The sequence below is a fragment of the Acinonyx jubatus genome, chromosome C1 (genome assembly GCF_027475565.1).
Source record: "Acinonyx jubatus isolate Ajub_Pintada_27869175 chromosome C1, VMU_Ajub_asm_v1.0, whole genome shotgun sequence".
In the NCBI taxonomy this organism is placed as follows: domain Eukaryota; kingdom Metazoa; phylum Chordata; class Mammalia; order Carnivora; family Felidae; genus Acinonyx; species Acinonyx jubatus.
In genome coordinates this window covers 197,899,018-197,924,019 of record NC_069381.1, presented here as the reverse complement: position 1 = coordinate 197,924,019, position 25,002 = coordinate 197,899,018, and the positions used below count along the sequence as shown (strand labels likewise).

Below are 25,002 nucleotides of genomic sequence, written 5' to 3'. Positions count from 1 at the left end.
AATTGGAGGGCGATGTTCCCTCTTGACCTCACCTTGGTCAGTGGAGCTATAAGAGGCATTTATGCTAAACATACTCCAGATACACGGGGAGTCTCCTCTGACCAATGGACCCTATTGGCATGTTGGTCACAATGCCTTGCAATCAATTACAAAGGCATTAACCCTTGAGGGTGGCAACAGTCTGTCACTCCGGTCCTTGGCCCCTTTTGGTGGCAACTCTTCTCCCCCTCACAGGGCAGGTGTCCTCAAACTCAGTGACATGATTGTACTTGGCAGGTGGGACGATTTCAAGAGGGAAAAGTTTCCTGGAATGTGGCTCTCGGAACATGAAGGGTGAAGAGAAAAGCAGAGAAAGGGCACAGGGAAAAAAAAAAAAGAGTCCAGAAATCTCAATAGTAGTGCCTCAAGGCACAGTGGCAGTAAGCCTAGACTGGAGATGGGGAGATCTGGGCTTGAGATCTAAGTTTGCCCATAATTCGTGACCTTGGCCAAGTTACCCTTCATCCCCAGACCTATTTATTATGAAACTGTTCTCTAGCAACTGTACCAACTCAAAGTTCCTTACTCCAGTTGGTAGATGGATAAAACACATTTGGTCCTAAAGACCACATGAAGCCAAATGATTGAATCTGTGTGATATTTTCATACCATAACACCCCTCTTTCTATTCAGAGGACACAGCCCTGTTTTTGTCTTATGGCTGAAGGGAACTGTGCCCCCAGTGAATTCCAGCAAGGGACAGCATCTTCTTCACGATGTTATAGACAGGGTTATAGTCAGTGTGGTCAGGGGAGTAGTTAATGTGAAAACATTATTTGGAAGTTTCTGAAGCATAAAATTTGGATTTACTTTGTGTGCTATTACACCATGTGGCCTTATTGTTAATAGTTACGAGAGGAATTGACATATTCGAATAACTTTTCATTAAGTCCGAAAATAACAACAAAAATAAAACTTGGAGTTCTCTCCAAATGAGAATTTATATGTGTGCAGAAGACCTCCAAATTCACACCCTGCCTCTAAGAACTATTTCCCCCCGGTTCTCCATCTTCTTTCAGTATTAGATTCCTTCACTGTGATCTTAGAAGCACATGTAAGAAAGAAAAGGCAAATACAGTGGAGAGTGGAGACCAGATCTACTTTTAAGTCAAGCAGGGAAGGCAGTGTGGAGCAGTGGAAAGTCCTTGTCTTGGGAATCAGCAATCTTGGGTTCAGCCATGGCTCTTGCACCACGAGGGTGCAGCCCTTGGACAAGCCTTTTGGCTTCTAAAAGAAGGGGTCCAGGTGACTCCTGAGGAACCACCCAGGGCCACCGCTCTTGTGTCTCCCATCTTTTAGCAGCCCAATCTCTCTCTTCTTGGAAAATAGAAATTGTTTATGGAGAAACAGTTTTGGGAAAGCAGTCAAAAAAGATGGGAAAGGAGCCTGGAGGATAAATGGGAAAGAATCCCAACACATCTTCAGGCAGAACCCAGACATCATCCAAACCGTGATGCTCCCTTGTTTCCCAGAACTGGATGGAAAGAGGCGAACGGAGTTGAGTTCCCTCTTTCTTTGGTCTTGGGCCCTGGTTTCTCTTTATTCCCTACCGGAGGCCTGAGATAAGTCCTGAGCTCAGAGACCTCTGCCCCTGGTGAGACCCCTCTCTCGGCAGATTTCCCATCCCATGGCCTGCCTGAGCCCCCTTCGCCTGCCCAAACAGCAGCAGCTGCAAGAGCAAAGAAGACAGGGTGTGCATGTGAACAGGGTAGAAGGTCCCCACTTCCCTGCTGAGGTCAACATCTGGAGAGACTCGGGTTTTAGAGAGGGATTTGGACTGAGTCATCAACATTTGTAAGGACTGTCAGCAACTTTTCCATGTTTCTTCTTCATAAGCCCCAATTCCCAGCCTGCTGGGAAGATCTATCCCTGGGAAGGCATCTCTTGGGCTAGCCAGGAAAACTAATGGAGTAAGTTTGAGCGGGAGAGGTGAGATGGGGCCCCACTAGAGGCCTGACGTCTGAAACAGTGATGCCCAAAGCCTGCCCCTCCCTAACCTAAGAGAGGGGCCATTGGGAGTGCTAGCACCACTTTGGCCATCCTTCTAGGAGATAAAGACACTATTCTGTTTATCCACCTGTCTTCAGACAAGCTAACACTCAGCCCTAGAGAGAGGGAGCTGATAGCTCCTCTTCTGAAAGGACAAAGAATTCGGTTCTCTCTCCATGTCCCCTTAGCAATCAGAAAGCATCCATTCCCTTTCATGAAGAGAAACAAAATTAAGACCCACCAGGAAAGCCAAAGTATGGCGGAAATAGTTTCATTGGAATCTCTGGGTTATTTGAAGGGATTCATGTAACCACTCTGTGCCTCAGTTTCTTCATCTGAAGAAGAAGAAGAAGAAGAAGAAGAAGAAGAAGAAGAAGAAGAAAAAGAAAAGGAAGAAAGAAAGAAAGAATGAAAGAAAGAAAGAAAGAAAGAAAGAAAGAAAGAAAGAAAGAAAGAAAAAGGGAGAAAGAGTAAAATTACAGATAAGGAGACACTCAGCAGACTGAATTAACAAACAGTTCTCAAAAAAAAAAAAAAAGGTTGGCTTCAGGTCTACCAAGTGTCAGGAGTGAACTCACTGTGCTCTATCTAAATTGCCCTTGGCTTAAGCAACACTGGGGCTGAAATGGAAAGAGAAACAGAGACAGGCAGCAATGCCCAATGCTCAGCTGTGCTCTGTCCTCACTCCAGGAGGTCTGATCCAGAAGCCAACCCAAACACCCCCAGCCCCACACGGGACAGGCCTGTGAGCACCTCCCCCCACACTGGGCTTTCCGCCGCTGGAGTTCTCAGCATTGAGTTTCTGAAATCAGAACTTCTCCTTAACCCTATGCAAAGGGGACTCTGTTGGTTTCTTCATCAGTTCCCAAGCCTGGCTGCCTTATTCTCTGTGATCTCAGCTTCCCCTTGGCAGAGTAGGTCTTTGGGGATGGGATGGACTTGAGAGTTGGGGGGGGGGGGGGCGGTGTTGGGTACAGAAATACTATCCACTCTCCAGGACCATCCAGAAAATGTCATTCCAACTCAGGAGGCCAGTTCCCCTGCCAATGCTTTAGCCAGCTAGCAGCCTCAGGAGCAACAGGGCCTATGATGGAAACAATGTTTTTTTCACCCTTCCCTGTCTAGAAATGCTCCTATGTGGTATTCAGCGTCACTCTGTGTCTTACTGTCTGTCTTCATAATCCCCAAGTAGCAAGAATGAAAAAATGTTTATTGATCACCTACTGTGGACTGCGTCAGTGCCCGTGAGAAATGCAGTAGAAATAAAAAAAACAAAGCCTCTGACTACAAGAAGCCTACTGTAAAAGTCAGATAACATCAGGGATCACCTAACCCAACCAGCTTGTTTACAAAAAATAAAGGAGCTGAAGTCCAGAGAAGTGGCATTTATGCAACAGTCAGGACCAGAACTGAGACACGCGGCCTCCTCTTGAGATCAGACTCACACACACCACATAGCAATGTGGGAAACAGAACAGGGTATCACACACCTAGCTTTGGTTGACTTTGAGAACAGTATTAAAGGACCACGGGCTTCGGACAAATTACGAAAAACAATGAGAATTTGAAAAGTTGGGGAAGCCTTCCCTGGAGAGGTGGGACAAAATGGGGAGGAATCAGATAGTCAGAAAAACAGAAGGACTTTTAGTTTATTCCACAAATACTCCCCAAATGCTTATTGGGCTCCCGCTCTGTGGCAGGACAGTTCAAGGCCTTGGGAACAGATAGGAACGAACGCAATTTTTAAACTGCTTTCATGGAGCCTGCTTGTAAAAGGAACTAGGCTGAGGTATATAAGAAAGTCCCAAGATACAAAAAGGGAAGGCTGGGTCCTGTTTCCTGAAGCTCCTCCCCCTTTGAACAAATCAAAGACTCCAACAGAACCCGTCTGGAAACAGGATAATAGAAAGTGTCACTTATAATGGCTTTTCAAGGACTCTGGGTTTCAAAACATGACTTGTCATTTTGTCTCCATAGACATCAGAAATATAGAGAATGGAACTTGAACGAGTTCTCTTTTCTATTCACCCAACTTTTGCTAAGAACTTGCTGCATGCAGGGTGTTTGGTTCTTGAATGAGATGGTGGCAGGGGAAAGAGAAGGAGGGAGAGAGAGAGAAAATAATGATCAAGTTCCATCGAAATGTTTTTCCAAGGGACTGAATGAGTATAAGGTATGAAGGACAAAGAAGAAAAGGTTGGATGTTGAATCTGTTACTGGGGAAGCTGGGGACGGGGACATCCCCAGCTCACACTTCTACTTGGAGCTCCACACCCAGGTACCCAGCAATCATGCAGTATCTCTATCTGGAGATCTCAAAGGCACCTCAACTCTGAAAAAGTTTTAGACCAAAATGCATGATGATCACTGCCCCCATGCCTGGCCTTTAGCCCAGTGAGTGGCACCAGCATCCAGGTCGAAGTATTACACAGAAACAAAAGCCACACCTTCTACACCCTCTGCTCTCACCAACCAAAGCCAATCCATCCATCACCAAGTCTGTATCTCCTGTCTACATCTATACATCCTGATCAGCACCCTTTCTGGCCCAGGCCTAAGCATCAAGTATTTCTCTCTCCTGAACCATTACTATGGTGTGACCTCTAGTCACGCTACCTCCCCACCAATCCAGCCTCTACCCAGCAGCCTCTAATCTCACATCACCCTCTTAAACATTTTTCCGTGGCTTCCCAATGCACTGGAGCCTAGTCTGGCCTCTGCCTCTCTCTCCAACCACATCCTCCACCGTGTCTGATGTAATTATCCTGCACCATGCTGGGAAGTAATTATTTACTGATTTGTGCAGATTTCTGATGGCTTTCTCCCTGATGAGGCTGAAAGCTGCCATGAAAACAAGAGTCTGTCTGGTTTTATCCATAACCATCTTACATACTATCTGATCACAAATATTTGATGACTGAATTTTCTGAAATGGCTAAGCCAATGGTTCTCCACACAGGGTGGTTGTGCCCCTCCCCCCGAGGCAATGTTTGGAAATATTTTTGGTTGTCACCGCTGCTGGCATCTACGGGTTGAGGCCAAGAATGCTGCCAGACATCCTACAATGTACAGGACAGTCCTACAAAAGTACTCAGCCCATAGTGTCACAGTTAGAAGAAAGAGAAGTATTTATGTTTTGCTCATGTTGAATTGGGTTTCCCGGAGTCACGTCCTTACGGAAGTACATTTGTGATGTTCCAATGCTGTGAGAGACTTAAACACACATGCATGTGCACACACTCAACAGCCATTAAATTCCTACTGGCAGGAGATGCCTATTTTTTTTAGGGTTATTTATTTATTTTTGAGAGAGAGAGCACGAGGAGCAGAGAGAAAGGGAGAGAGAGAATCCCAAGCAGGCTGTCAGCACAGAGCCCCACACGGGACTCCAACTCACAAATGGTCAGATTATGACCTGCGTCTAAATCAAGAGTAGTAGGAGCTTAACAGACTGAGCCACCCAGGCGCCTCCAGGAAATACCTATTTTAATGGTCTCTTGTACTCCCCAGATGCCTGGCGCAGAGCTGAAACTTAGTTGCTCAATGATACCTGTCTGGGAAACCTTATTTAATATTAAAAAAGGCCTCAAAATTGAGGACAGTCTAGAGCTGCATTAGAGGGGCCACCTTATTTCTCATGTATGACCGAAGTGTAACAAAGGCCAGGGACATCACCGGGGAGCCCCACCCACCTGTCAAGCCACACCCCTTCAGGGTCACAATGGCTAAGGCCTTAAATACCCAGACTCCTGGCCTCCGGGTCTTGCAAAGCCCCTCATTTTGGCAGAAGTTACAATGTCGACCAGCCGCAAATTCAAGAGTCATGGCATGAGGAGGGGCAAGAACCGAGCTCCTCACAAGGGAGTCAAGAGAGGTGGCAGCAAAAGAAAATACCGGAAGGGCAGTCTGAAGAGTAGAAAACGGGGAGATGACTGTGAGTAAGAGAGAAGCAAGGGAGTGATCAAACATGAGGGACTTGCCCCATGGGCCCTCCTTCTTGGATCCAGTTAGCTTTTCCAGGACCCAGAATCTCAGCCTGAGAATTTCATTTCCAGCCCCGTTCCAGGCACTGAGGCGGGAAGAGGATGAATGGGGGTGTTCTAACTGGGGTCCCTGTTGTAAACCTGTCCTTCCCTCCCAGCCAATCGCCATTACCGCTCCCACTTGTGATGCCACCCGCGGGCTCTGTCCTGGTGGACTTCACACAATGCCAGGCAGCGACGAGAGGACGACAGCCAGAGAAGAACCTATCGTGTGGGTAAAATGCCAATCGTGACGAAATGAGGAATGTATATGTTGGCTGTTTCTCCTCAACATCTCAATAAAACTTTGAAAAGTTGGAAAGGTTTCCTTTTGATCTTTTGGCTGGAAAATGGGCTTGGGCAGACTTGGGAAAGAATTGGCAGGTGTGAAACCGTTCGACATAACTTGGAAAATATCACTGTAGTTTGTCCTTGACTCTGTCCGTGGGCCTCAGCACTGGCGGGGCACCATCATAGTATTCAGGTGTTGAGAAGGAGCTAGAACCTGGAGACTGGCACTGATGACCGCTATTTCTGAGACAGTTCTGGTTTTAGCACAACCCCAAACCATGGGCTAAACTAAAGCTAAAAGTCACGTCCCAGGAGTGGATACAGAATTCTCCATGCTAATTTATCTGATTATGTGGGCTAACGGGCAGGACCAGCAGGCTGTTAGGGATGGGGAGATACCCCGGGCAGAGCCTATGGCGTTCAGGCAATACGAATGTCAACTCTACCTTGACCATTCCTTCAACTCTACCTTGACCTTTTCTATCTCTGGCCATGGAGGCGACACCTCAGTATCCACCCATCCCCCTCGGAAGGGGATATTTCCTTGACCTTTCCTAGGCGATATTTTCTTGACGAATGCCTCCTGTTGGAAGACAGCACCAGGGTGACACAGGGTGGAACTGAAGTTCCTATTTAAACCAAGCCACCAGGAAAGGATAGAAGGAATGAGAAGAGCCATGAGCCTCCCAGGCTGGGGAGGGAGTGTCTTGGAATTCTGTGTATTTTCGGTGAGACCATTGAGTGTGAGCCCCATGGAGGTAAGAAGGTGAATACAATGAAGGTGGTCAGAAATGTTTTTTGTTTACAAACCGTTCGTGCCAACACGTAAATGTAAAATGGAAACAAAATGGAAACAATGCTTGTAGAAACTTAATCAGCATTTTGAACCAGGTTAGCTTTTTATGGGCTGTAAACTGTTGGTATATCAGTGACACAGTTCTGAACTTGTAATGTGCATGGCATGATGTGTTTCCAAAACAAATCAACGGTCTATATTCTTCTCTTGATAAAGAGCTGTATGCAATTTGTTTCTTGAATATTTTTCTTCTCTTGTACAAAATTCTGACATCCTGCCAGGTTTTTGGTAGGTTTCTGTTCTACCAGGTAGAACAGAATTTGTGGATAGAAGATCACCATTTTTTTTACATCTATAAAAAAAATAACGAAGGATGTCGAGACAGAAAATGTCTAGACCATGGGGTAAAGATTTTTCCTGTCTCCTACTGCACACTGCTCCAGAGCAAAATCTTACCATCAGGCACACAGATACTTCTAACTCCTCAAACTTGTACTTCCCTCCAGTTGTCAATTTTGTAGAGAGAAAATATAAACGCGCTCTTTTCTATGGTTTCAGCTCCTCTAATATTCCTTTTGTTTTGTCTCCGGGTTTGCACAAAGCCCTGCCATCCCTAATCAGAAAGGACTGGCTCCCATTCTCTTGCGCCCTCCGAGAGCTCCTCTGCCTCCGTGTAAAGAAAGCCCGAAAGCTCCTTGCAACATGTCAGCTTTTGCCACCCTGGATGTTAGAGACCAACTAAGGGCAGTGCAAGACTGTGCTCAGGAAGGAGTTGAACAAAGCACCATCGGGCAGGAAGCCAGTTTTACCCCCTTCTATCCCCACCTGCCCAGCCGGGCTGCTTCGGTAGCCAGGAGCTCAGGCAGACCCTGAAGTTAGCGTCACCTGGAGGCCGCCTGCTGGACCTCAGGCCCCTGCGATGTCTGTGATCCCCGGCCTCCCTTCCCCGCATTGTGCCCCTGCCCAGTGCCCAGCTCACAGCCCTGCCACTCGCTGCTGCAAATGCCTCCCTGCACAGCCCACCCCTTTGCCCCCGCCCACTGCTCTGCCTTTTCCAGAGCGATCTGAAAGGTCCTCTCCCACAGGGAGAAGTTAAGAGTCAGGAAGACGCGAGCCCAGCGATAATGCCGATAGTGTGAAATTTACTTCTTCCCTCGAGAAACATGTTCTCACCAGGAGGAGGTCGGCCTGTGTCTGGCAGGATCCCGCACGCAGGATCCCGCAGACCCTGCACAGGGCTCAAAGGAGCGCCTTTCCCGGAGAGACTGTTCACAGAGGCAAGACCCCTGGAGCCTAGCAACGGCAGCTTTGAAGGAGCAAAAGAACAAAATAGAGGCTGCAGCTACCGGCAGAGCAGGAGCAGAGTGGAAAAACCCCGACATTTCTCTCCAGTCTCCTCCTGGTGCTTCCACTGGCCAAACTCAACCAGAAGCCAGCAGGTAAGGGATCCCAGGTGATACAGAACACAAGGCCCAGCCTCTCAGGGCATCAAGAGTCAGGTGGCTAACATGACTTTGAAGGAAGCTTTCCTCTTTAGTGTCCTATTTGTCTTCTCTTGTTTGCCGTCACGAACCAAAGTCCCTTCGGAAGTGACTGGCAGAGAGGCCCCAGACCGAGTTACTCAAGGCTCTGAACCCTCAGCTTCAACAGCATGTTGGCACATCATCTTTGCAAGACACGATTATCCCCAGACAGAACGTTCTAGTACAATGTTCTATTTCAATAATTCAACACTGAAACAATCTAACTAATTGGGGTAGAGCCCCAGGCTAGGCAGGGCAGCCAGACCCCTTGCCTGGTGACTTCAGTCTCCGCCCTCTCGGGCAGGTTGTGGAAGGAATAGCAGCCGCCAGGAAAACTCTGTTTTGCTGTAAGAACATTTTCCAGGCCCACATGCTGGAGATTTTCCAACACTAGTGTTGATTTAGTCCCTGCCCTCCAGGAACATTCATTCTGTCTCTCTGTTGACATCTCCTGCAGGCCAGCACCCACCAGGCAGGCCCATGTAGGTCACCAGCACAGGGGTCTTTCGACCATGCGACGCTCGAAGATCTCGCCCTCTGTGTGCCTTTGCTATATCTCCCCAACCAAGGGGGACTTTTCTCCTCTCTCCAGTTTTTTTCTGGAACGTCACGTCCTGAAGTCACTTACTTGGCCTTTGTGGAAAGTCAAAAACTAAAAAAAAAAAAAAAATTTAAAGATCTTGGCCAGAAGCCCTTCTGGGTCACCTTGACCTTCTTGTGAGCTGACTTGGATACAGGGCCTCTGCCTCACTGGCCTCAGGGTGCTACGGGAGTGGTCCCACAGGACCCATGTGTGTGTGGGTGGAGAGAACCCAGAGGAACCGTGGGGAGAGCGTGGCTGACCCCCACCTCTTGCCCTGGGCCGCGCCAGATGACCCCGGGTGGGACCGGCGCGACTGTGCGGCCGCAGGCAAACAGGAAGTTCTGGAGAAACACTCAAGGCTGTGCTGAAGAGGTGAAGGTCCAGAAACCGCAGCTGGGAGGGGACTCTGTGTGCCCTGGGGGTAGTCGGTACAAGTCAGACGTGGCCTGGGGCTCTGCTGTCCGGTCACCCAAAGGTCCTGTCCTTCAAGACCGGAGGAGAGCCGCCGCCTGCCTCCGCAGTCCGGGCGCTCGCTCTCCAGGCGCACTCTGGGCAAAGAACCGAGTGGAGCAGGGTGTTAATGGCCAACCTCCAGGAGCCCCGGTCTCAGTCACCTCGCCAGGCTGAAGAGCGGGGAAGTAGGTTACTTCTCTTCGAGAGAGTCTCTTGTCACTTCTGCCCGCCCCCCCCCAAGCCACTCTCCCTCTCGAACTTCTCATCAGTCTGACCTTGAGATCTCGCCCTCATCTGAGCCCTGCAGCCATTCTTACCTTTTAGCTCAGTGTCCCGGAAGTGGGACAGGCGACAGTTGTCTCCGTGCAGCATTCTACCAGGGAAAGGGGCCAGCGTCTACATTCCATCAAGGCCAGTCCTCCTGTTTTGTGACCTTGATCTATCAGTCCTGCTCTAGTCCAAGCCTTGCATGCCTCCTCTCCTACAGCTGGAGCCATTTCACCCCGACCTGTGGCCCAGCTCCACCAACACCGTAAACCAGCCTGGCTCAGGCAGAAGCGTGAGTGAGGAATCTCTGGGCAGGCAGTCTCCTGACCCTTTAGTCTAGGCCAGGTCCCACATCTCTCTATGGCTTGCTTTGCGCGCCTGTAAAATGTAGGAGTTGGGCATGATCTCGTCTCTCCAGCTAGATTGTAAAGTCCTGGAGCCAGAGCGAAGCCATCCACAGGTGAGGGACAGAGGGATCGCATCCGGACACACGCACAGCCATTGTTTCTCGGGAAACAAGTCGATGAATCCACTTGTTAACCTAATATGCTATGAAAAATAAAATCTGAGCATGGATGTCAGTCAAAAGGAGCGGGGACCGATTAATAAACTCAGTGATTAGGATCATGTTAAGTTGTTCCATTTGCAACAGGAAAGTATGTCTGTAATTAATTCGCTGTAAAGTCCTCGGGCCTAACACACAGGTGGCTTTTATTGAAAAGTCAAAGAGATGGAATTTTACAATGTGTCGAGGTCCTCTTCAAAAGTGACTCAAAATGGAAGCTTTCAAGAAGAGAAGGGGCTGGAAACTGGACCTTGATGTATTGACTTACTGGTTCCTTCAGGAACACAGAAGAACAATAACACACCGGCTTATCTAAAAAGCTTCTGAAACTTTCACATGCGTAGAACCACCTGGAATCAGAGAAAATTCAGATTCCGAGTTCGCAGGTCAGGTTGAGGGTGGGGGTGGGGGTGGGGACAGAGATTCCGAATTTCTAAGGAGCTCCCAGGTGGTGCGGATGAGTAGGTGAGGGGCAAAGAGACACAGAAGTCTCTTCGGAAGCTCAGCTCTGCCCACACTTGCAAGGCAATCACGGCCCCCTCTCTGGGGCTCTCTCAGAGTCCTTTCCAATCCTTCCAACAATAAGAAGTCCTAAGATTCGAAAGGAGAAGATTAAAGAAATGTCGCCCAGCAGTGGCTGGCAACTTCCCTCCTAGGAACACAAAGCATCGTAGAGTCTGGATAAAGGGCTTTCTCTGCCACCTCAGGGCAGCACATGGGGAGTGTATCTCCCAGGGAGATCATAGAAAGGAAGTGAGCGAAGGGGTGAGAAAAAGCGCAGGAAACAGTGAGTCCTCTCCCACCCTGGCCACGCCTGGATGCCACCCCTGGTTTGACTACTTAATTCTTCTTTTCCTTTTCTACTTATTTGCTGCCCTTGGCTCCAGAGCCCGAGCCAGACCACAGCCCTCTTGCTGCTCAAAGTAGGCATCCGTTTGCGTTTGGTGGAGAGCAACAGAAATAACCTGAAAGAGGGGTAAATGGAATGTACTGGAAGTATGAAGAACCGTTCAGAGAATGGACGGCAAAACTGAACAACCGGGCCTCACGATGGGAGCCAGGCAGGAAGCTGAAGAGACTCAAATCACTCTCTTCGCAGTGCAGTGGCCCCAATTGTTTTCCATTCTTACATCACGCCCCTAAAAAAGTCAGGGTCTCAGGAGAGAGAAAATGATGGTCAAGTTTGGGTTGTGGGGGGGCGGGGCTGGTCCTGAAAGGAAAATGGGAGGACAGTTACCGAAGAAGAGATGTATACCAGGCGGTCAGGTGCAACGATGCCCACTGCAGAGTGCAAAACACTCCTTCCCTGCAGTGTATACAATTCCCGGGCACCCGCCAGGAGGCTAAAATAGCATCTGAGCGAGCACACAACAGCCACTCTCTGGAATCCCTTAATCTGTGAACACTTTTATAAAAGGCAGCTTTTCCTGTGAAACTGCCATCTTAGCTCAAAGAATTTACTCAGAACCTATGTACTTTCATGGCCAGAACTGGAAGCGGGATTTATTCTCAGCTCCGTTTTTTTCCCCCACCTAGAACATTTTCACTATGTCGAAACAGCAGCAGACAGGATGGCAAGGATAGAGAGTCACAGAGCTATGCAGGTGCTGCTGCTCACACCTCAGCAAAAGTAAACGTGCCCGGGAGCCATGGATTGTAGGGAAGTGTCAGGAGGCAGACTGTGATCTCCATGAAAGTCAAGAACACAGACATGCAAATTTGGGGTGTAAAGGAGGCCGGCCTTCCCCTGCCTGACTCCCAAGAAGAATGATTTCCCTCCTTCCACTCCAGGTATCCAGGCAGCAAGCCACGTTGTGGCTGATTTAGCAGAGAGAAGCTCCCTCGGGTTTGGGTCTACACCGTCCAGTATGGGGGCCACGGGGCACAGGTAGCTACCGAGCACTTGGAACGTGGCTGGTTCGAAGTGACAGGGCATCGGTGGTAACATACAGGCTGCCTTTCAAAGACTTAATGGGAACAAAAGAATGTAAGATAGCTCATTAATAATTTTTACATGGATTGTATATTGAAACATTTTAGACGTCGTCAGTTACATAAAATAACTGAAATTAATTTTACTTTTTCTCTTTTTTTATTTAAAAAAATTTTTTTAATGTTTTTATTTATTTTTGGACAGAGAGAGACAGAGCATGAGCAGGGGAGGGGCAGAGAGAAGGGGAGACACAGAATCCGAAGCGGGCTCCAGGCTCCGAGGTGTCAGCACAGAGCCCGACGCGGGGCTTGAACCCACGGAGTGTGAGATCATCACCTGAGCTGAAGTCGGACGCTCAACCGACTGAGTCACCCGGGCGCCCCATCCCTTTTTTTGATTTTCAAGTGTGGCTGCTGGAAAACTGAACATCACAAATGTGACTGGCATTATATTTTTATTGGACAGAACTAGCCTCGGGTCACCTGGAGTTTTACCTTGGTAATGGCGTGTTGCCCCATTCTTTCTGCCTTTTTCATTTAGAGCAGAGCCTACTAAGCCGGGGTCTGTTCCAAGCAAGCACTACAGAGAAATGAACAAAATCCACCGTCCACCTTCACCTTTCCCCACTCCTTATCTCACACACACACACACACACACACACACACGAAGACAAACATTAGAGAAGAAAAATTCAAAGTGGAGGCACACAGCTTAAATTCTCAGTATATTGTTTCCTATATATTTGTTTTAAATTAATAGATTTTGGGGAAGTTTTACCTCCAGGAATAATAATAATAGCAATACACTTACGCTTTCCCTTGAGATCTTTATACATATTAGCTTCACCCTCCCCTCAACCTCAGGGACTAGGTAGTATTTCATGACCTCTGTTTTAGAGATAAGAAACAAGAAGTCAAGAAATCTGTGCAAGGTGTCTGTGCACTCAACCACCTTGATCTCAGACGTGGAGGAACTGAGTCCTCCAGACTAGAAAAGACACACTTACAGTGGCCCAGATAGTGACAGAAGCTGAACTAGAACTCTGTTCTGCCACCTGCATCGCCCTAGTCTCCTGACCCCTGACACCAGACTACCACGTCAATCCAAGGTGAAGGGGCATGTGACAGCAGGCTAGGATATTTGGGAGTGGCAGACAGAGTGCAGTAGGCACAGACATTTCTCATCGCCCTTGACCTAGTAAAAGCGGAGCCATTCGATTCAAATCCAAAGCAATGAACCCTAACAGGAAAAAACAAAGGGGTTGACATCAGCCAGTTCTAGACTCGGTCTTGCTACAACTGCCTAATAGTTACAGGACCTTGAACTAGTTTTGTAACTTCTCTGAATTTCTGTCACTAGCTGAATTTCTGGGTTAAGAATACCTCCTTCTGGGTTCACCAGGAGGATCCATATGCAAAGCAACCTGCACTGATCCCCGTATATCACGAGTGCTTTGTAAATACCCGTTCCTCTCCAGACCACCCCTGCCCTCCCCTGAGCCAAACAGGGACCCCTGACATTTCTGCATAAGGTCTACATAGGACTGAAATAGGCACGTAGGTCTCAGTGGTGGCCGGAGGCACTGAGGAACAGAAACATCCATGCTGTTTGCAACCCAGCAAGTCAGGTGAGGGTTGCAGCCTCGAGATGCACCCCACAGCCTCACCCCATTGCTGGAAAGAAAGAGGAGGGTCGTGAGCTCTAGCCTGAGTCACAGAAGCCCTTTGTGTCTCCCAGGAGAGGGGTGGGCCCCAGGCCGGGGGGGGGGGGGGGGTGGTGGGAGTGTGGTGGGTGGGGTGATCTGGCAGCCTGGATTTCATCTAAGAAAGGCTGGCCTGATGCCCAGGCCCCGGTGTTGCAAGGGCTGGTGGAGGCGCCCCTGTGAGCTGGGAACAACAGGTGCAGACAAAGAGCGAAGGTGGAAAAAGAGAAGATGTTTCTTCCCCATTTCTTTCAGCTTGCAGTTTAATTAATTAAAACTCATTTTTAAAGCTATGGCACTTAAAGAGGTCCTGCTTTCCATGCCTCTGTTTCCTCAACTAAAAGGCAGGCTCTCAAAATGTCATAGAACCTCAGAAGTTCCTCTTGGGGGGCACCTGGGTGGCTCAATCAGGTAAGCATCTGACTCTTGGTTTCGATTCAGGTCATGATCTCACGGTTGGTGGGATCGAGCCCCACATCGAGCTCTGCGCTGATAGCAGGGAGCCCTGCTTGGGATTCTCTCTCTCTCTCTCTCCCTCTCTCTCTCTCCCTCTCTCAAAATAAATTAAAAAAAAAAAAAAGATGAGGCCATCTTCTGCTCCTCTCTGCCCACAGTGCAGACTATCCCTCACCTCTACCAAACAGCTGGGAAGCAGACGGGTGAGACCCCAAGACTCCTAGAGACAAGAAGGCACCTTCTTTTCACATCTGCTTGACTTCCTATGGTTTCAGCTGCACGGTAATTAAGCCGGAGGTGAAGGGGAAACTCCCCTCTGGAAAGAGAGCTCTTTCATTTCTCACTGTCACCTTGCTGACATTCCTCCCTTATTTTAAAACACAGCTTCCAGAATTTTTTTCCTAATCAACCCAGCCAGAAATGAATGGGCTTTATCACGTCTCAGTTTCTAGCTTCCTGTGTTTGCCCTTCTAGAAGTCCTCACTGAATACAGTAATAATATAGCTGTTGGGATACGGTCTCAAGGCCCTAAAGAAGCATAATTTCCCTGAAGACTGACCAGCATCAGCCTGTCTCATCCATGTCGCTCACTACGGGACCACTCAGGGTGGGACAATGTCCTCCCCACTAAATCAGTGAGGGTTTATTGGATGTCTACTCTGTACCCAGAACTGTATTTTATTTGTACATTTCTACATCCATTCAGAACAGCATCCACTGTTCCAGAAATGTCTATAGAGTGAAAGGCCATTATGCTATGGTGGTACTTACGTTGAAAGAGTGGTCCCTGGTCCCATCTGTGCGTTTCAGGGCATATGCCCCTAAGGCGAGCAAGGTTATCAACACTGAAGAAGCAGGGATTCACCAAGAGTGTGTTAAGTACCTGAAAGACACAGACTATTGTCCTAGGCCCTGCAGGGTATACACCAGGAGTTCCCAGTTTTGCTGGGTCCACAACAATTAAATTCTAAATGTATCCATTTGGCTAAAGAGAGAAGGGAAGGGCTCTATGAACCCAGACTGGCACTCAAGGCCTGAACACGCTCATGAGGGCAAGCAGCATGATGTTTCATAGGTCACTGTGTGTGTCCTTCCCCCAGCACAGTGCCTGGCCTGTAATAGTTGCTCAACAATCGTGTTGAAGAGATGGACAGATGGACGAGACGACGCTGCTGGCAGTGACCGCGTATGTCCCCCTTAAGATGGAAAAAAAGAAAGAAGAACGTTGCAGTTAGAAGGGACTACAGAACAGCCTTTCATGTTTACATTAAAAAAAAAAAAAATGAGGGCCAAGGCCACACAGCGGACTGAAAAGGGGCAGTGAAACAGCCTGGGATCCCGGGATGCCCTCATTCTGACAAAAAGAGAAAAGAACGGTGAGTAGAAGGGGTTGTTAGGGCAGCCCTCTTACCAGCCCTTCTCCCACTGTGGACTAGGTCATGTCCGCCTTTACACTGTCAACACACACGCACCGTCTTCGATAGCCCTTTTCACAGTCACGATTTTATTCACAATTCTCTGATTGGATGCTTTCTGAAGCTGGAGGTCACGGTTTGGGTTTGGGTCTCTCTCCCCGCCCAGAGTATCCCCTACATCCACCTGAATCACACAAAAAGACATTTGTTACATACATGAATTTATTAACTAGATATTCCTTCTCAATTACACCTTCAGTTTTTCATGGAGGCAGGAGGGCTGTCGGCTAAGGCAGCCACCTTGTCACTGTAAATTAGTCTTTGAGAAAACAGATTAGATCTGAAGAGGGTTGAGTTGGGAGCTGGTGATCTAGTGGGGATTGAGAAAACTGTAGGCTGTCAGAGCAACGTGAAGACTCAGGGCCGTAGAAGACGGGGCAGGGGAGTGGTGTCCATCAAAGCTCAGACGAATGCTAATCTGAGCAGAGAGAGCAAACTCGAAGGAGTTGCTCCAGGGTGCGGGTCTGGGGAAGACAGGAATGCGGAACATTCTGCTAGTGGAGCTGACACTAAGCAACCAGCCTGCTGTGGTCAAGTGGCAGCCGGGAGAAAAGTTTAGACCTGAATTTGGGAAGGTTTGTGCCTACAGCACCACTAGAAAGAACACCACCTCGCGTCGTCCAGCCTCGGGACTAAGAGAGGGGGCAGAGATAGCCAGCCACTGAAACAGAAGCCTGACATTTTTTATTCTGGTTGTGCTAAGTTGTACCAACCTGTGTGCCCTATAAAACGTCCCCCAGTTTATAGCGTGTGTACGGAGATTTTGTGCCTTAACCAGAAAACCGAGAGCAGTATCATGAGGCTAATTCATCTTCAAAGAAAGCTTTAGAGTTAGAACATGAGTGAGGAGCCAGGTCCTGGTTCTAAGATCTAGCCTGAGGAAGAAAACTGTGATGAACTAAATAATGCGACCGAGTCATGTAGGCACCTATAAACTGTGAGAGGAGCCGCGGGCTGCATCTGGGTTGTCCAGGCAAAAACTCAGACCCTGAGATTTTTCACTCTGAAATGTAGAAGTGGAAAACAAAAAAAAAAACAAAAAAAAACAAAAAAAGCCAATCCACTAAAAATGCAAAAGGCCAAACTCTTAGACCCAGAAATTCTACCGGTAGACATCTATTCTAGAAAAATATGGATATTTCTACACAAGAAGGGTTCAATAATGGTCATAGCAACACTGAAAGTGAACAAGACTCTATCAGAGAGTGATTTCATAAAAGTGAGGCAGCTATAAAGTCTAATATGAGTCTCACATGAGTACCCTAGGGGACTAGACAAATAAAGTAAATGACATCTATACCATGATATATTCTATAGCAGTTAAAATGTAGACACATATGTATAGGCGCATAGATCCGCATATACATGTTCGTATTGGTATGGAGAGATCTCTAAGATTTATTAGATGTGGGAAGAAGCAAATGAGATAATACCTAAGGTAGGGTCCCCTTTAAATTTAACATTGAATTTTTATATGTAAAAATAAGGTGTGTGCGTGTCTGCGTGTGTATACACACACACATATATGTATGCATATGTGTATATTTACAGCACACACAATCACGCATACATATACACGTACACATGCACACACAATTTTGTACATTTTTTAAATATTTGCGTTAAGCTGTTGACAGTGACCATCTCTGGGGAGAAGAATGAAATTAAGGGGTGAATAAAGAAGACTTTAGTTTTGGCTATACTGTTTGAGTTTTATTACATATTACTTCTGTAATTAGTTTTTTTTTTTTTTTAATTTCTTCAAGCTGTAAGCAATTTCTATCTGGCACAAGATGGAAACATTGACAGCCCTTCAGTATAGACAATCTCTTTGTTCTGAGGAAATTGTTCAAGTGAGGATTTTAATAATATAAATGGAAAACAAAGACTGGCTTCTGCACTCAAAATGTGATTTCCAGGAGAAAAAGTTCTTGGCAGGGGGAGGGGATAATATTCCCTGTCTAATATGTCCCTGTGTTGGAGTAGAGCTAATTGGACTGGAAGATTTGTGAGCACATGTGTCCTAGCTAAGAAAAATATGAGGACCCATGGGATGTCTGGGTGGCTCAGTAGGTTGAACATCCAACTCTTGATTTCTGCTCAAGTCATGATCTTAGGGTTGTATGATTAAGCCCCATGGATTCTCTCTCTCTCTCTCTCTCTCTCTCTCTCTCTCTCTCCTCCTCTCCCTCACTTGTGTTCTCTCTCCCCCTCTCTAAAAACATTAAAAATAATAATAAAATAAATTTTAAAAAGAAAAAGAAATGAGGACCCAGAAGGATGATGGGGCACCTATGTCTCACCCAACAGCAGCATGCTCTGGGTTAGAAGTTTGAGGACAAGAGATTTGGAATATTTTCACAAGATCTTTCATGAGGCCCTGGCTGCAAACTCAGTCTTTCTATGCCCGGATGACTAAATGAAACCTTGAGTCACAAAGACAGCCTTCCTCACTGCCCTGTGTGAAAAGACTCCGGGCCTGAAGGCTGCTGTCTTCCTCACTCTCTTTTCGTCTCTTATTTATTCAGACTGATGGAAGCCAGCTGCTGTGTTGCAAGGGGCCACGCAGAGAATGATAACATGGCAAGTAACTTAGGGAGGCTTCCGGCCATTGGTCGATGGAGGACTGAAGTTCTTGGTCTCACAGCCTGTGAAAAACAAAATCCTGACAAGTGAACGTGTTGAATGAACTTGGAAGCAGATCCTTGCCCGAGCAAGCCTTCCAACGAGGATGCAGCCTTTCCTAGCACCTTGATGGCATTATTATGAGAGACTCTGAGCCAGAGGACCCAGGTAAGACCCATAGAAACTATGAAATAAGGTGCTCATAGTTTTGTGTCACTAAGTTTTGAGGTAATTCCTTACACAGCAATAGATAATTAATACATTCAGTCTGGAAGTAAAGAGGCTTGGGTCCTTTTCCTGATCCCTGTCAGTATCTTACAATGACTCTTTAGGCAAGTACTTCTCCCTCTCTGGAAATCCATCAGCCTCCTCTCCTATGAAGAGGCATGTGGGAAAGATGCTCTCTAAAAATGCTTTTCAACTCTCAAACTTTATGCATCTGTGACAATTCCCGACACAATCTCCCAAATCTTTTCCCATGCCCCCCACCGCCACTCTACACTCTTCTCACGCCCGACCCCCTGCCAGTTCTTCCTTGGGGCTCTGTTATCCCCACTTTCTTCAGTCCTGCAGTGAAAGACAAGAGATCTTACTGGGGCACAAAGGCCCAGCCGAGACCTTTACTGGGACCCCAGGAGCTGAAGCAAGAGGGGACAATGCTGCTCTACACCGTTTATTAATTGCTCCCACCTTTGAGACTCTTACCGACCGCTACTGACGGCCATGCCTCAGCCCTCTGTCCCCTTTCAACTTTCACGACAATCCATATCACGTCTGCTTCTGTGTTCCTCAGAAGGGAACTCCAAGAGGCCCTAAAAGCCTGTCACCTGACTTTTAGAAGCACCTGGACCCAGAGTCAACCAAGCACAGTGAGTCGAGGAAACAGCATCTCAGGGGACCAGGCCCTTCTGTCTAGAATGCTGACATAGTGCTTTCTCTAGAACATCTGGTTTGGCTCCAGGGGGAAACAATGCACAGGACTTAGGAGGAGGCAAAGAGGTCATCTGGAGGGTGAGGATTGGCTGGGGAGTTCAGACTCCAGAGCTCAAACTTCTGTAATCCTCCCGGATTGTCTCAGTGTCATGGGAACAGGATCCAAGTCTAAGCCTCAGTTTATCTTCTTATGAATTGGAAAGAAATCCCTGAGAGATATCTCTGGCATTTGTACTAAATTCTTTCCTCCTTCCCACACTCTACAACCCCTCTCCTCACACCTTCCCCTTTAAACTTCACCCCTCCCCACGAATCTTAGAGGACTCTCAAGGTCCAGGAAAAAGTTTGAGGGAAGAAGATTCTGCTTTCCTAAAGATAGTAGGCATGGAAAGAAAAGCTGCTAGTGACATGTAAATACAGAATCTCTGCCTCTACTGCTTTCTGTTCCATCATCTTGAGAACACTTGTCCATGTAGCCCAACATAATAACCAACAGGTCCTGGCAGCCATGGAGGTGGCATTGGTGTACTCTAGAAGAGGAAATGAGACACAGAAGAAGAATTAACTTTTTCAGAGTGCATTTTAATTCCTTTTTGCTCCACCTGCATCCGTGAAGGTAAAGAGGCTGAGTTGTCCATTCACGTTCAGAATAGCATGTGGCCAGAAGAGGCGATGTCTTTACCTGCTGCCTCTTTTGACTTCATGTAAAAGAACATCTGACTCGAATAGCTTAAATTTTAAAGGGAATGTCTTGGCTCATTTAATTAAGAAGGTGACAGGTATACTGGCTTCAGCAGTTTCACTTAGAACCTATTCTCTTTCTATCTCTGACCTAACTTCGGTTTCCTCTTAACACTAGTTCCCTTATTGTTTTTAAGATGGTGGCCAGGAGCTCCCAAGATTATGAGCTTCCTCATTCACATCTGGAAGAAATGCAGGAGCATCTTTGTCCCAGCATTCCCAGCAAAAGTCCTGAGATTCACTCAGACTTGACTACTCTAAGATGCGAACCACTTCCGAAATCATCATCATTGGCAGCAGGTAGGATGTCCTATTTGACTAAGCTCCCACTGGGCCAATTTGACTAGGATCCCACTGTCCAAGTCCCACCAGGCTTATTTATTTCCAAATAAAACTGGAGCATTGGGGAAAGAGGAAGGGAAATGGATGCTGTGAGATAACCAACTAGTATCTGTAACAGATACAAAGTGGTTTTTTCAAGTTCAGAGCCCCAGGGTGGGTTGGTTGGTGGGTGGGTTGGTTAGTTGGTTTTAAAGCTTTATATTTTTTATTTGTTTTTTTATTTTTAGAGAGAAAGCACGCACAAGTGGGGGAGAGGGGTGAAGGGAGGGAGGGAGAGAGTGAGAGAGAGAGAGAGAGAGAGAGAGAGAGAGAGAGAATCCCAAGCAGGCTCCACACTCAGTGATCCCGCATCTGTGGGATCATGAAATGTAAGGCTTTATTTTTTTTTTAGAGCAGTTTTAGGTTAACAGCAAAATTAAGAAGGTATAAAATTTCCCATATACCCCCTGCTCCCATTTGCATGCCCTCCCCCATTATCAACATCCCCCACCAGGTTGTACGTTTGTTATACTTGATGAACCTACATTGGCACATTGTAACAGCCCAAGTTCACGGTTTATATTACAGTTCATTCTTGAGGTTGTACACCCTACGAGTCTGAACAAATGTATAATGACATGTATCTACTATTATAGCATTACACAGAATATTTTCACTGAACTTTAAGTCTCTGTATTCTGCCTATTAATCCTTTTCCCCAACCCCCAACCCCCAACCCCTAGCAACCACTGATCTTTTTACTGTCTCCATAATTCTACCCTTTCCAGAATGCCATATAATCAGAATCACACGTATGTAGTCGTTTCACGTTGGCTTCTTTCACTTTGTAGCATACATTTAAGGTTCCTCTGTGTCTTTGCGTGGCTTAATAGCTCATTTCCTTTTCACACTGAAAAATATTCCATTGTCGGAATGAACCTCAGTTTATTCATCCATTCACCTACAAAAGAACATCTTGGTTTCTCTCACGTTGTGGCAATTATAAATTATATATATAATATAAAGATATATATATAAAGTATTATATATATAGTTTATAATTGCCAGTTATAAAGCTGCTATAAACTTCCGTGTACGAAATTTTTGTAGACCTAAGTTTTCAACTCCTTTGAGTAACTACCAAAGAGCATGATGGCTGGATTGTATGGTAAAAGTATGCTTAGTTTTGTAAGAAACCGCCAAACTGTCTTCCTGAGTGGCTGTACCATTTTCCATTCCCATGAGCAGTGAATGAGCCTTCCTATTTCTCCACACCCCCACCAGCATTTGGTGTTGTCAGTGTTCTGGATTTTGGCCATTCTCGTAGGTGTGGAGTGCTGTCCCATTGTTGTTTTAGTTTGCATTTCCCTGATAACATATGAGGTGGAACATCTTTTCATATATTTATTTGCAATCTGTATCTCTTTTTTGGTGAGGTATACCTTTGTTAAAGTTGTGGGCCCATTTTTTAATCAAGTTGTTTGTTTTCCTCTTGTTGAGCTGGAAGTGTTCTTTGCATATTTTGGGTGATGATCTTTTATCAGATGTGCCCTTTGCAAATATTTTCTCCCAGTCTATGGCTTGTCTTCATTGGCTTTTATAGAGCAGAAGTTTTTAATTTTAATGCAATCAGATTATAATCCAGATTATTGTTATAATTATTAATAATTATTTTCTCATGGGCCATGCCTTTGGTGTTGTGTCTAAAAAGTCATCTGCTTTTTAGTCATACCCAAGATCATGTAAGTTTTTTCTGATGCTATCTTATAGGAGTTTCATAGTTTTTTTTAATTTTTTAAATATTTATTCAGTTTTGAGAAACAGAGACAGAGCATGAACAGAGGAGGGACCGAGAGAGAAGGAGACGCAGAATCCGAAGCAGGCTCCAGGCTCTGATTTGTCAGCACAGCGCCCCACGTGGGGCTCGAACTCAGGAACCGTAAGACCATGACCTGAACTGAAGTTGGATGCTTAACCGATTGAGCCACTCAGGAGGCCCAGGAGTTGAATAGTTTTGAGTTTTACATTTAGATCTATGATCGTTTTGATTTATTTCTTATGAAAGGTGTAAAGTCTGTGTCTAGATTCACATTTTTGCATGTGGATATTCCGTTTTTCCAGCACCATTTGTTGAAAAAAACTATCTTTGCTCTCTGGTACTGCCTTTGCTCCTTTGTCAAAGAGCAGTTATCTATATCTGCGCAGGTCTATTTCTGGGCTGTCTTTTTTGTCCCATTGATCTATTTTTCTATACTTTCACCAATGCAACTGTTTTAATTGCTGTGGTTTTATACCAAGTCTTGAAGTCAGGTATTGTTAATGCAAGGCACTCTAGACTCCAGGGAACCAATGGAATACACCACACTTAACACTTCATAGAGTACCAAATGACCCAAAAGAATATGTAGACAGACACAGCTGGGTTCTCAGGTTTACTTGTCAGTGTAATACACTGACATAATACAGGTGCATACAAATGCACAGCTTGAAGGTAGAGACCTTGTCTATTTCCTTCCATTTTGCTCTTTTCCACTCATCCTTCTCATGCCCATGTGGCGTCTTACACACACAAGGCATATCCAAGTTTGATGAATGAATGCAGGAAAGAAAAAAATGTATTGATTGGTTACTTGGTGAGTTCCCAGGCCATGACTTGGAGCCAAGAGAAACAGGTTGCTCTTGGATACACCAGGAAATCCTTTTGCTAATCTACTCTTCCAAATAGGTGCAAAACACTAGCCTGAGAATCGTAAATCTGTGGGAAAGTCAGAATTTGAACCAAATTGAATTACCTGTGCTGAGAACTGGTTCAGACCCGTCCAAGTTCTTGCCCACAACCCTCTGACACGCTTGTTTCCAGTGCACTGGGGTATGTAAGGACTAAGTGATTCTGTGAGGGTATTTAAACATCTTCATTTGATGAGCTGTTAGGGCAGCATAATCAGTGACTAGACACAGAGCCTGGAGCCAGCCTTTCTGGACTCGGATCCCAGGTGCACCACTCACCACTGGTAGAACTTTAGGCTAAGTGTTTTAACATCTTTCTGCCTTGGTTCCCTCGTCTGTGAAATGGGGACAATAACAGAACTACTTCATAGGGTTCTTGAGAGGTTTACACCAGTCACTATTTTAAAACTGCCTAAAACAGTGGCCGGCCTAGAGGAAGCACTACATAAATATTCACCGCTAATTATGCCTCCTTTTTACATACCTGCTTGATGGGCAAACCCAGAACCCACAGAGCTGGACTCTTGGCCACATAGCACTTTGGCCTCAGAAGGACATGAGGACCTGCAGACAGGGACTCAAGCCAGGAAGCCACGCCCATTTTCTTGCCCCATTGACAAGAGTTTCTGGCACGTCCACTCCCTGTTGGTCTGGCCCTTCTTTCATCCACAATAACCTGCCAACAAAGTTTGAGGAACTAAAGGTACGGACTGAGGATAGATGAGAGAGCAGTAGAGGCAGGGGGAGTGCCGTCCAGCCTCCAATATGGACAGAACTATTGCCAGAAGCCCTGGAAGCTTTATATCAGATGCCTTCTATGCTTAGCACAGCCCTCAACTCTTTTCCTCTCCTTCTTTTTTGAGCAGAGAACACTGTCATTTTGTGAAAAGAATAACACAGATGCATATATGCCTATAAATGGAAGATGAAGTGGTGACCGAGGGCTTCCTCTTGCCAAGGAAAACAAGTGCAAGGGCAGCTGGAAGAGAGGAGCCAGGGGGCCTGCAGAATCAGAAGCTCTCTATCTCCTTGGGAGCCGGCACTGGCGGGTGCAGGCCGGGCTGTCTGGGAAACCCAGTTCCAGGGTCCTGCGGGAAAGGCCTGCCAGGAAGCTTGGGGCCATGGACCAGGGGTTGCGGGGAGCTGAATGCTGAAATTTGCCATGGGAAAGGGAGAGACAATTGGCGGCTGGTGTCCCAGAGAAACCACTGCTTCATTCAACAGGCATCAACTGAATGACTGCTGTGCTCGAGACAGGGGGTGGTCGGGCAGAAGTAGCAAGGGAGTCATGTTTTCTGTGTACAGAGGCCTACGGTCAGTGGGGAAGGGCTCATGAAAGTGAGAGCTAGACACATATAGTTGTAACTACACCTTCTAATCAGCAAGAACTAGGAAGTTTCCAGGAACGAGGGGTCCCACTCAGTTTGAGGAGGTGATATTGGAGGTTACTTTTAAAGGGAGGGTAGGATTTTGACATTTAGAGATAAGGTCATGAGAGGGTATCATGAGCAAAGTGACTGATATGACCAGGCACGGAGGCAGGGAGACAAAAGTCACCTCT

At 46.6% G+C, this 25,002-nt stretch overlaps 1 protein-coding gene across 1 annotated transcript; it reads left to right on the top strand.

Annotated features, from left to right (window-relative positions):
• Positions 1 to 5,782: 5,782 nt before the first annotated feature.
• On the top strand, positions 5,783 to 6,372 carry TNP1 (transition protein 1). Its single transcript, XM_015066613.3, has 2 exons — positions 5,783 to 5,962; positions 6,170 to 6,372. Exons 1-2 carry the CDS (start codon positions 5,824 to 5,826, stop codon positions 6,196 to 6,198), a joined length of 168 nt encoding a protein of 55 aa, XP_014922099.1. The 5' UTR covers positions 5,783 to 5,823; the 3' UTR covers positions 6,199 to 6,372.
• Positions 6,373 to 25,002: the final 18,630 nt, after the last annotated feature.